General features: G+C 43.0%; 1 protein-coding gene and 3 non-coding genes across 5 annotated transcripts; all 4 read left to right on the plus strand.

The window, feature by feature from the left end:
• The first annotated feature begins 348 nt into the window (after positions 1 to 348).
• ncl (nucleolin) lies at positions 349 to 7,976 on the plus strand. Of its 2 annotated transcripts, none has more exons than XM_063201203.1 (17): positions 349 to 488; positions 1,489 to 1,596; positions 1,817 to 1,931; positions 2,175 to 2,303; positions 2,533 to 2,646; positions 2,769 to 2,888; positions 3,050 to 3,196; positions 3,412 to 3,489; positions 3,684 to 3,807; positions 3,932 to 4,068; positions 4,163 to 4,289; positions 4,382 to 4,527; positions 4,924 to 5,056; positions 5,176 to 5,321; positions 5,572 to 5,698; positions 6,285 to 6,559; positions 7,083 to 7,976. In XM_063201203.1, exons 1-17 carry the CDS (start codon positions 471 to 473, stop codon positions 7,145 to 7,147), a joined length of 2,109 nt encoding a protein of 702 aa, XP_063057273.1. In that variant the 5' UTR covers positions 349 to 470; the 3' UTR covers positions 7,148 to 7,976. The 2 variants fall into 2 exon arrangements, with proteins under 2 accessions (XP_063057273.1, XP_063057274.1); XM_063201204.1 differs by having other exon boundaries at positions 2,769 to 2,884; positions 3,049 to 3,196.
• Positions 3,529 to 3,600, plus strand: LOC134451622 (small nucleolar RNA SNORD82). Its single transcript, XR_010035275.1, has one exon. It is a non-coding gene; the product is annotated as a small nucleolar RNA SNORD82 (small nucleolar RNA).
• LOC134451621 (small nucleolar RNA SNORD82) lies at positions 5,419 to 5,490 on the plus strand. Its single transcript, XR_010035274.1, has one exon. It is a non-coding gene; the product is annotated as a small nucleolar RNA SNORD82 (small nucleolar RNA).
• Positions 6,068 to 6,202, plus strand: LOC134451616 (small nucleolar RNA SNORA75). Its single transcript, XR_010035270.1, has one exon. It is a non-coding gene; the product is annotated as a small nucleolar RNA SNORA75 (small nucleolar RNA).
• Positions 7,977 to 12,663: the final 4,687 nt, after the last annotated feature.

A 12,663-nucleotide genomic window follows, 5' to 3' on the forward strand; every position in this document is an offset into this window, starting at 1 on the left:
GGCCAACAGACAATGTTGTCTGTAAAATAACATGCCAACAGATATGGTGTATGAAAACAAATGGGCTCCTACCAGTCCTGTGAATATGTGGTAGTCTAACATGATTCTAAAGTGTGTGTAACGCTAACTACATTTCGCAAAATGCGATCTTCATTCATTATGGACAGTTGTAACAACAACTGCTACTATCTCTGTCACTTTATGTCAAGCATTTGCGTTTGCTGTGCTGTACAAACTACGCATTTGTTTGGACGACAAGCGGGTTCGCTTTGGGATGACGTTTCTGATTGGGCGGCGACGGCTGGAAGGAGGAGTGACAAGTTGTGCCGAGACAAGAAAACCACCCACTCCACGCTTGTACTTCTGTCTAGATTTTCACTGGAAGAAGAAGGCACGACCACGTGTAGATTAGGACATTTAAATATTATATTGCATTGCGACGAGCTTTGGTACTCTCTAACACCATAATTATGGTGAAATTAGTCAAGGTAAGCATTTGACTTTATATGCCTATTTCATTTTCAGGAACAACATGGACATCGCTGCTCATCGTGGTACGAAGTTCATGCGTAGGTAGCAGCTATGTGGCTAGTCATTAGCCAACCAAGAACCTAGCTTGAAAATACATATTTGCCATTTAAGTCATACAGCAGTTATTATCAATGGTCGCACTTGCATAATGCTTGTAAAATGGTGTGGAATTTAAATGTATATGGTGTAAATGGCGTTAGTTGTTTTGGTGGGCCTTCTAAGAGAATTGGCCAGCCATGTTTTTTCTTAGCATCTTGCTACAACGTGCAGTCGGAACATAGTGCACCATGTTAAACAGCCCAGTACAAAATGGCCATGTTGGGACGTCTGTATTCATTGTGTAATTGTTTAGGGTGTCATTACTCGTAACATTCTAACTGGTGATGTACGCATGTAAAATGCTTTATCAAAGGCAAATGTGTTAATATTGAAAGCGTGAATTCGATTTTAGATTTTCGGCTAACACGTTGTATTCATTCTATGTGGTCGCGGAAGACAGGACCTCGCTGGCTTTAGCTTATCAAATCTCCACGGGGAGTTTGCAACATTTGAATTGCACCCCTGCAAATTGGCATGGCCATCATGTTCTTCATTCGGTTGTCGGCGCACTACAGTAATCCTACAGTGAATTAAATGCACAGGGACTGTCGTCGGATTGATCGTTGTCTCTTCTGGTGGAAGTGGAAAAAGATTAGCGGGGGCTAATGCGAAGTTGGCTAGTATAGCTAGCGCGCTAACCAGCTAGCTTGAATCATTTACCACGTGGGTTTGTCGCGTGGACTTCGCTGGTTAGTTTTCTCAGTCACCTGTATTGACCCATAGCCTCCGTGGGGTTCTTGAGCGAAAAAGTTATACCCGTTCATAGTTTGTAGGCCACATTCTGACTTATGAGCGTTCTATGTATATTGACAAATAGTTACGCAACCTCAAAATGTGACTATTTTCCTCATTTCACAGGCAGCTAAAAAGCAGGCAGCAGTCCCTCCGAAAAAGAAGGCTCCACCCCCTCCCAAAGAAGCTGAGGAGTCTAGCAGCGAAGAGGACGACAGTGAAGAGGAGGAAGAGGTGACTTACTTTTTTATCATTAAAACTTGTTTGACACGAACCCATTTAATGCAAATGCATTACTTCTCCACGACTTTCCCCTTTTGTGTTTGGGTGTGTTGCGATGTTCATTTTGGGCATTAGAGCTATGTAAGATACGCCATGCCTTATTTTACTCCATGCGCAACAGTACAGTAACTGATGTGGTGTAAATGTGTTGTTTTTTTTTCTCCCCTGGCAGGCACCACCCCCTAAAGTGGTGGCAAAAACACCACCTGCAAAGGCGGTGAAGAATGGCAAGGCAGCAAAAAAAGAAAGCAGTAGCGAGGAAGATGATGATGACGATGATGACTCCGGTATGAATCAAATATTACCATTTTGTTTCATACAAGGCTATTAACTTTTTAATCCCTAACATGTTAGGACCATACATGACACTTAATCGGTCCAATTTCATGTGGTTTTTTTTTTTTGGTCTAAATTGGTCAAATACTGATTTGGTCCCAGTGTTAGCAGGGCCTCTTTGGTACCTGTGCATTAGAGAAAGCCTTTTACTCCGCAGAACTAAAACCTGGTTTGTTAATGCTGTTTTCCTGCAGAGGAAGAGGCGCCGCCACCAAAGAAGGCAGCCACCCCAGCCAAAGCACCGGTGAAGGCAGCACCTCCTGCCAAAGCAGAAGAATCGGATGATGATGATGATGACGACGACGATGATGACGATGATTCAGGTATGTGCCCACCACTACTCTTGTAGTGTCTTCATACAGTTCTATTTTGAAGTGAAGGTTTAAACCATTACCTGAATCTGCCAGGGAAACCATAGACAAAAGTGGAAACTGACACTGACAGACAGTCTCCTGAAGAAAGGCCCCTTGTGACCCATATTGAAGCTAAATTCCCAGTGTAAGTTGTGCAAAGTGAGGATAAATCTTTAAGTATTTGCTTACTTGCAAACAGAGGAAGAGGCCCCTCCCCCCAAGAAGGCCGCCACTCCAGCTAAAGCCAAGGCAGCAGCTCCAGCCAAGAAGGCAGAGGAGTCTGATGACGAGGATGATGACGAGGATGATGATGGTAGGCCTGCAGATTACAATATGTTTTGTGTGTGTATATACATGCAAGTGTAGATTTGGGTTACATTGCTTTACCTTCCGTCATGTGGTTGACCTTTCATGTGTCCCTTTTCGAAATTCTAGATGACTCTGAAGAGGAGGCCCCACCCCCGAAGAAGGCTGCAAAGCCCGCCCCTGCCAAGGCAGCTCCTGCGAAGGAAGAATCAGACGACGACGATGATGATGACGACGACGATGATGATGGTACGTTGTATTTGAGATTGTACACATCAGAGTGTAATATGCAGTAACACAAATTTTGAAATGTGCGTAAATACTTGAGTGAAGTTATGGCAGTGATGTGTAGTTCAGTTGGCTATTCCTTGCCTTATACTTATGCTTTGGTAACTCAACCCCACCTACAGATTCTGAGGAGGAGATGGACACCACGCCTGCTGCCAAGGCACCAGCCAAGAAGGCTGGTATGGTGAAGGCTAAAGAGGAGTCTGAGGAGGAAGATGACGACGATGATGATGATGACGACGATGATGATGACGAGGAGGAGGAAGCAGGTATTTAGTGGGGTTTTTTTTTGGTGGTTTTACAGTACCAAGACGATGACCTTAAAATGATGAAACTCTCACTCCATATTGTACAGTGATGGAACTTCCTCATAGATAGTCAAGTACTGATTTTGGTCCTCTCGTCAAGAAACTGGCTGCTGCGCCCCCGCCCCCCCCGATGCTTTTGTGTTGACCTGTTCCTTCATTTGCCTTATTTTTTTTAGTCCCTGTGACTCCATCAAAAAGGAAAGCGGAAACCAAAAAGGACACCCCAGCAGCCAAGCGGGCAAAATCTGAAGACGGTGAGTTGCATTGCATGTAGTGCTAACAATGACTGCTGTACCATCAATGATGATCACAAGGGACTTAATACTGACACCTTTGATGTCAACTTAAAATCTTTTCTGATGTGGTTTGCTCTGCTCTTTTGTTAAAATAAATGTTCCTACCATCCCAAGCAACAGCAGTAAATGTTCCTCATCTTTTCCATTTTTAGGCTTCAAACTGTTTGTTGGCAATTTGAACTCCAACAAAGACTTCGATGAACTCAAAGAAGCCATGGCCAATTTCTTCTCCAAGGCCGGTTTAGAAATTCAGGATGTGCGTCTCGGAGGGTCAAGGTATGTTAAAAAAAACCCCACTGTGGACCAGTTGGGAAGTAGAAAATGATTTGATTTTATTGATCAGGACAAGATGCAGATTTGAAAAAAAAAAACCTTACATTTTTTTAAATTTATGTTTCAGGAAATTTGGTTATGTTGACTTTGCTACTGAAGAAGAACTACAGAAAGCCCTCGAGCTCAATGGCAAGAAGATGCTGGGTCAGGAAATAAAACTGGACCGGGCCAGGAATAAAGAGGACTCTGGAGATGTAAAGAAAGGTAGGTTGGTTTTCCTTCTCTTTGTATTTCTAGAGTTCAACACTTTTTTTTAATGCTTAAACAATGTCCTTAAACAAATATTGTCTCCCATCAGAGAGGGATGCCAGGACGCTGTTCGTTAAGAACCTTTCGTACGGAATCACAGCAGACGAGTTGAAAGAAGTTTTTGATCAGGCAGTTGATGTTAGGATACCCATGGGACAGAATGGACAAGGCAGGGGGTAAGTTGCAATTCCTTTCACGTGGTTTTGAGGAACTCTGCTTTTGACTGCATTCAGTCAACGTGGTATAACCCACCTTTCCCTGTCAACAGAATCGCGTTTATTGAATTTGAGTCAGAAGCTGTCGTGGAGAAGATGATGGAGGAAGCCCAGGGTACTGAGATCCAAGGCAGGACAGTCCTGCTTGACTTCATCGGAGACAAGAGCAAGCAAAGTGCTGGCAGAGGCAGAGAGTCAGGTACGTTGCCTTAATCTCCATGCTGTTTGCCAATCTCAATTTGTGTTCCACAAGTCTGGGTCTACGAGGAATGAGCGCTACCAAATTTCACATGTTACCGCATGTGGTACTGTGAGCACACTGTTGACTGACTCAGTCATCCCATTGGTCCTGCGTCTTTATCCGTAAAGCCTCTTGCCTGTGGAGCCAGACTTGCAATGACACCATGTTAGTAAAACTTGGTTGACACTGGGCCTAAAATGATGAAACTCTCACTCCATATTGAACAGTGATGGAACTTCCTCATAGATAGTCAAGTACTGATTTTGGTCATGTTGCCAGCCTTTGTTTGAGAAAGTTACTGCATTTTTGTCCTGTCCTTTCTGATTTTGCGATCTTTTTGTTGCCATTTCTTAGGTGGCAACGCCCCAGCCAGCAAAACCCTCGTCGTAAACAACGTTGCCTACAGTGCGACAGAAGAATCCCTACAGAGCGTGTTTGAGAAGGCAGTGTCGATAAGGGTACCACAGAACAATGGCAGGGCTAAAGGGTGAGTAATTGGACTTTTCGTTTTGTTGTTCTCTAAATTAGTGTTACCCTGATGTGACTTATTATGGATGTGCCAATATGCCACTGCCATTAATGGAAGCCACACTGCTTTCCCCTCAGATTTGCCTTTGTGGAATTCGAGAGCACAGACGACGCAAAGGAGGCACTGGACACCTTAAATAACACAGAGATTGAAGGGAGGAGCATCAGATTAGAATTCAGCCAGAAACAGAAACAAGACTTTGGAGGCGGCAGGGGTGGCTCTGGTAAGTTTGAAGTTAATGCAGTTCTTCATGTAAATTGTGGGATACAAGATTTTCAGGTGAAGGAGGAAAAAAATATATTACTAATGATGAATGCTGTACCATCAATGATGATTACAAGGGACTTAATACTGAAACATGTGATGTCACCTTTTAAACTTTTCTGATGTGGTATGCTCAGCCTCTGTGTTTAACCTTATGGTTTACCAATGTCATTAGGCGGTGTGCATTAACGTTTGGTTTGTACTTGCAGGTCCCACAAAAACTCTTATTGTGAAGGGTCTGTCAGAGGAAACTTCAGAAGACTCGTTGAGGGAAGCTTTTGAAGGAGCAGTCAATGCCAGAGTTGTAACTGACCGAGAGACGGGGAATCCAAAAGGGTAAGGAGTTTTAACCTGCCACTGCAGTGTTACCGCAGAGATACACCAGCGGCGATGCGATTCAAGCGACAGAGTGTAGCAGCAAGCGATACGAGCGATTGAGGAGACAAGAGTATGTCCGTACAGGCAGAAGCCAAAGCGTTCAAGCATTCCCATTGGCTGTGGTCACTGACCTCTATACAGTCATTGGCTGTCGCGGCTTGTCGCCGAACCGCGTCATAGAAAGTTGAAAAGATTTCAACTTCAAATTGTCGCGCAAATCGCTCTAGTCTCCAGAATCGCTTTTGTCTCTCGACTCAATACAAAGTCAATTACTTCCGTCGCTCGACTCGCTCAGATCGCCGCTGGTGTATTTCTGCGGTTATAATACTCTTCTCATGAGCTCCTCTCTGTCTGGTCAGTGACGGTGTATGGATTCGCACGAGAAGTAGAGTGAACTCACAGATGAACAGGCGTCTCCCTTCTCAACTGAGGGAGTTGCCCAAGTCTTCATGCGAAACACAATTGTGATTAATTATAGTTACAGGTATTGCTGAGAACCTGTATGATTTTACAAATCAAGTAAAACCCATGTCTCTCCGTACAGGTTTGGATTTGTTGACTTCGATTCCGAAGCTGACTGCAAAGCTGCAAAGGAGGCCATGGATGGTGTGGGTGAGATCGATGGCCAAAGGGTTTCCACAGACTACGCCCGGCCGAAGGGCGAGGGTGGCTTCGGGGGACGAGGCGGAGGCCGGGGAGGAGGCAGAGGTTTCGGTGGTCGCGGAGGCGGACGAGGATTCGGAGGCAGAGGGGGTGGCGGAAGAGGTTTCGGAGGCAGAGGCGGCGGTGGCCGTGGCGGATTTGGAGGCAGAGGAGGAGGTGGGTACTATAACCGTACCAGCCATGCCATGTTGCATTCAGCTATGCAAATGTAGCAATGTGGGTTATGCCAACAAGGCACATGTCAAATGCTGGATCTCAAATGGTGCACTTGTGTACTGCAGTGTTCATGTTTCAGTGCGCAATGGCTTATTGGTTACGCACTGAAACAGTGTCTGATGATTTGTGTCAGATGTAAATATAAAGTATTGAATTGCTGGTGCCAGAAATGCAAAAGTGCACCATTTGAGATCCAGCAACGTTCTTCAGTGCCCAGTTTTGTTTTTGAGAAAGTAGTCTCTTTTGACTAACCCATATAAGGAGCTTTCTCACCCAATCCCCCTTTTTTCTATAGTCACAACATTTTCTGACGTTCATGCTGTCATGATGTTTCTACATGTTCTCAGTAAAGAAAACCCATTGTGTCTCTAGAAAGCCAGTATTGTTAAACACTAATTTACTGACTCAATGTGATCTGCCTCATGCTTTGTGTGCTAATTTCTTCTTTGATCTTGTTGTTTAGGTGGAAGGGGTGGCCGAGGAGGATTTGACAAACCACAAGGAAAGAAGATCAAATTTGACGACTAAGGATCAAGGTCCTTTTTTACGCATTTTGAATGAACTCTTCGTCACCCATTTATGTGAATGGAGCCTTTTTGGACATTCCAGTGTCATCTGTTGATCTGTAATGGGCTCCTGTTGTAAAGGCCCAGTATATTTACCCAGACACCACCCAGCCCATCATCCTTCAACCCTTTCTGTGCAGAGAGAGAACTCGACAAAGCCCTCCTCCCTTCTCCTTGTGCATCGTCTGTTTATTTTTGTTTTTTCTTTTAGTTATTTTTATTGTACATGTGCAAAACATATGAAATTAAATTAGCCCAGTTTGTTTTGGGCATTTAGAATCTGGAGTTGTGTAATGTAATGCTTTTGTGTTAAAGTAATTATGAGGTGGTACAGTTTGTTTCCTTCAAGGAGCTTGGAGGAAGATGTTTTGATAGCGGTTTTTCTGTAGCCTATGGGCTAACCCTTAAATAAACTTAAGGTTTTCAAAAAGTGTAAATCTTAAATAAACTAAATTTATGATTTTTATCTAGTCCTGTCTCCCTTTGTCTTCAACTTGTGTTGCATCCAGTAATGTTTGGAATGGGACCTGTATCCCTCTAGGAGGTTATCAAAATGTCTTGTTTTTAAAGCCAAACTCATCTAATGCTTTTTGTAAGATAAATGAGATTAAATTCCCACTATATGCTGATTTCTTAGATACTTAGTAAATTGCTTGTGCTATTCTGTACAGAACTGCTTTTGACTGCACACAGTTTGAATTGTCTCGGAGGTTGTTTTACACAATTACTGTAAGCCTAATGGTAAAATTAACATTTTGTGTTTGTGAAATAAATTCTGTTTTGTTGCTGAATTTCAGTGTTTTTCTGAGCCCCAACCACTTCAGTAATTTGGTAGGAGTGAAAAATGACCAGTCTTTTTCCATATTTTGATCAATGGGAAAAGTGGTGTTCCAAGTGAGGTATGATGCATTAACCTTCAAAAATTAACACTGCTGATGCTTCTAGTCCAGTGAAAGGAAGATTCTATGCACAGGTGAAGTGTGAATGGATGCCATGGAGATCTGAGTCAGGGGTTCTTAAACGCCCGTCCTCCCTTGCTCACTTATCTGCTTGTGACGACCTGATGTCACTGATACAAGGTGTATTTCAATATTTTGCAAAAGCACAATTCTAATATCTCGTTTGCGACCGGGATGGTGAACAGTATAGTCTCCCTAAAGTTGTGGCTAGGTTGACAGTGGGGAAATGTACATTGTTTTCTCCACATTAAGCGGGGCGTTGGCGAAATGCGAAGCCACAAGCGCAGACAGAGGACGGAAGTCTGCATATTGAAAAGGACCAATAGTCACTACTGTGAAGATGAATTTATAAAGCTGGTCCTCTGAATATAGAGTTACCTCTATGAACATTGGACATGAGCGTTTTCCCTTCCCCGCCTCCAAATATTATTATTAGGTCTTGATAGGCCTATGTGAAAGATCCCATGAGGCTAACTGTTGCATTGCCCAGGTCACCTGGCTGAGGTGAACATGGTCCCTGGGGTTTGCTCTGCTGGGCTAGGTGCAACGGTCTGCATCACCTCTCAGAGCCAAATAGATATGGGGCCTAGACTAGAAAGCTGGTTCAGGAGAAGTTACGGTTAAATTAAGGTCAATAATCTAATACAAGAGCCTGGGGTCCTCATTTTCCTAAGAAAAGGTATTGTATTAGATGATTTACCTCAACTTAACCATAACTTATCCTGAACCTGCTTTGTAGTGTAGGCCCCTGGTTATTCGGGATGGCTCAGTATCAACATCATAGAACTCCCAAATTCCACCAGCACACCCGAACTTTGTTAATGGATGATGATGCTTGTCATCTTTTGTTTTCTGGGCTTTCTCCTTTCACTGTTTATTAAATGAACATGGAGTTAGTTCTCATTTGTTATTTGTGACGTCAAAGGCAATTTTATTTATTGTGACCATCTTGTCCTTCAAGGCATTTTTTTCCTTCTCCTCTTAAGCACATTGGATAGAAGTTATGTATGAAAATGTGCTATATAAATAATATTGATTGATTCATTCATTCATTGATTTCTACTTTCGTTCCCTCTGATCCAAATATCACCCTAACCATTTGACCTATTTTCCTTGTTGCCTGTTGGCTCTATGGTAAATGTGAACATAATTCCATACTTGAAGCATAATGTGTATCTCAAACCATGCTCTACTAAGAGCCAAGGGATACATTACGTTAGTGTTTTAGGTGAAGATCTGGCACAGTGTTGTGAAAAGCCTGCCAAAGGCACATCTCATACACTCAGATTAGATTTAAATCAGTGAGGCAATACAGCAATATTAATATAACCTTCTCGGCATAGGCAGTGGACATGCACTGGTAGAAAGCAATCAGGAGACAAGATACCTTCAACCTGCCTGGAAGGATTATTTTTTGTTACATTGTGTCAACAACAGTGAAACCCAGATCTAGATGGGTGTCTTTAACCTGAGATGGTGTGCTTGCTAAATTTCTCACAAACGTGCTTCAGGGAGGTTTGCCACTGACTATGAATTACACTGTATGGAAAAGAAACATGAAAACTCTTTCATGGACAAACCACTGATGGAATGTTAGTAGGAATGCTTAAGTTACTATTGCAAATTGGTCTGCAAAGTTTAGAAAAGGCCTGTTTAGGAAGTTTAGGAAGGTTAAACTTTTCAAGGTTTTATCCTTCTAATGTGCCATAGAGGAAGAGCATGACACTCTTGCTTTAGTTACCCCTTTATTGTTTGGTGTTGGTGTAGTACAGGCTCAGCGCTAATGTTAAGGTAATTTTTAGGTACTTGACTTTTGGCTATGGCTTTATCTCATCTCCAGATGCAGTAAAGACATTCACCATGTGGAGGCAGCATTGGAACATGGAATGAGAGAGCTTGGAGTGAAGTTGGCCTTGCGTCCGTTTTCATCATTGATGGAGGGAGGTAAGTAAAGTTCCTTAAGTCAGTTCTTAATCTGCTGATCTCTCGTGAACATATTGGTGTAGTTTTTAAGTCTCGTGAAATATGTCTGGGGCAACCTTAGTCGTACTGTAAGGCGTGCATTTTGAAATGGAGAATTAGAGTGTTCTTGTTATTGTATTTATAACATGTAGAGGTACTACACTGTAGATAACACATAGAATATGTTAATGTAGGTATGTTTATTTTGATTTTCCTTATGATAAAACGTATTTTCCCACACTGCCTGATTTCACACCATCTGCTTGCAAAGTGCAATCAGTCTTCATTCTGAAGATTCATTCACCCTCAAAATATTTTGAAGATGCTCATCTTGAGTTCTCAGAATTTCTCTGGGCTGGCACCAGTCCCAGGACGAGTCTACTCACTCACTCTGCCTCATAAATTTCCGAGTGTAGGGAACAGACTCATACAATTGTTAAACATCATATCTCAAGGGACTGCAGGTTGAATGAATGAAATTTGGGTTTAACAAAAATGTCATCAAATCAAACATAGTGATGCCAATGCTGTTGAATTGGTGATTATAAAATGTCTTCAAAATAAAAAATTGCAAAAAGCGTGTCACTTGTGATCTAGTCTCTACGTTGTTCATGGTCCAGGACCACTGAATCAGAGGAACAGAAGCCTCTTATACTGAATTATCATTCATTGAAATGCACGTTATGTGAAATTTCATTCTATTAAAGTGAAAGAAAGTGAAAGCCCAACTGGGAAACTCCAACTCGGAAACTCCAACTCCCATTGTCATTGTGACACAGCTCTCCACAACACACAAATGAACACTGCACACAACAAAATTGCATTTATGCCTCACCCGTGCAAGGGGGCAGCCCCCAATGGCGCCCGAAAGGGAGCAGTGCAGCGGGATGGTACCATGCTCAGGGTACCTCCGTCATAGGATGGGGGAGAGCACTGGTTAATTACTCCCCCCACCAACCTGGCTGGTCAGGAGTTGAACCGGCAACCTTTGGGCTACAAGTCGACGCCCTAACCGGCACTTACCCATGACTGGCATTGTGACAGCATGTTGGGGCGCTGTGGCGCAGGGCTCTAGGTCCCCGCATTTGGGCTTGCATGCCCACGGAGACCCCGGTTCGAGTCCGGCCGGGGTTATTTCCCGGCCCTGCTCCATCTCTCTCTCCCAATCGTTTCCTGTCTACTCTCATACTGTCCTGTAATACTGTAATAAAGCCCCAAAAAATAACGTTGTGACAGCATGTTTAGAGTAGAAAATATTTGTCATGTTCCAGGTCTGAAATGCTGAGTTGGTGTATTGGTTACATAGGGTACTGTAGTGAGAAAAGTTCATGTTTTTTATTCGCACTTCAAATTCCTCCAAGGACCGTACTATGTACACAAATCAGGATTTCCCCCTGCATTTTAGGCCTATATTGAAGGCAGCCACATTTACAACAGATCCCACCTTCTCCCGTCCCCTGAAATACAACTTAATTGTATTGCAAATGTAATTTCTAAGATTCCTTTACAAAACATGTCATATTTCATGTGAAGCTGCATTACATTAAAACTACACGTATGTCTGGGCTTCCCCACCCCTGCTCTGTACTGTATGTCTAAACGTATTACTTGTGCCCCCAGAAAGCCTCATTTTTCACTACCGATGTTACCGCTTTTGATCTTAACCATGGCCGTAGCCACATACGAGGTAAGGAAGGTCCGGACCTCACTTATTTTTTAGAGAAAACAATATTTTCCATACATAAAAAAGGGGATCTTCTCCATTGTCCGCCATTTTGAATTTCCAGAAATCTTTTCAGCTGCAAAACATACTGTAAACTGTAAACAAATATTCATGAAAAGACCAAAATTGGCAAAAGACAGCATTGAGACAGCAATGAGCAACATAGTTACAATTGATACTCCGGGCAACATCCTACACAGTGCACCTTTTAAACATTTCTGGTGCGCTGCGCATGCACTATGGACCTCCCTTATTTCAAACTCCTGGCTACGGCCATGATCTTAACACGAACTGGCTTCCTGCTAAATGGTGCTATTTTCTACATAGAAGAACAATGCAGGAAGAACCAGTTGCATACCCTTGACGTGAACAATACGCAACACCGTGGCTAACATAAATCATACATCCACATGAAAATGGATGAATGTCATCTCATGATATCGTGTTTGGTGTGTGTGAGCGTGTGCGTGCATGCTTCCAAGCACGTGTTCTTCAGTAGATGTTTGTGTGTGTGTGCGTGCGTGTGCCTGCGTGCGCGTGTGCACTTGCTTTAATGATCATGTCCGAAACCCTTGCAGCTGGAAAGCCTGACATCTGGTGGCGATATCAGTGAAGCCAAGCTCCGCACTGCTTGAATTGGATGGCTTCAGGACTAGATTCCATGCGAAGAGTAGAGTTCTTCTACTACATTAAAGGTATGATTGGGTTTTTAAAGAGTTTCCATATCCCACCCCACATCCTGAGAAAAGACCAGTTAAGAGTGAGAAGAATCTTTTCTGTGTTTTGTGGTTTGTAAACTCTCTGAATATATTATGCTCAAAGTGTCTTCGACAT

This window comes from Engraulis encrasicolus, chromosome 6 (assembly GCF_034702125.1).
Source record: "Engraulis encrasicolus isolate BLACKSEA-1 chromosome 6, IST_EnEncr_1.0, whole genome shotgun sequence".
Classification (NCBI taxonomy): Eukaryota; Metazoa; Chordata; class Actinopteri; order Clupeiformes; family Engraulidae; genus Engraulis; species Engraulis encrasicolus.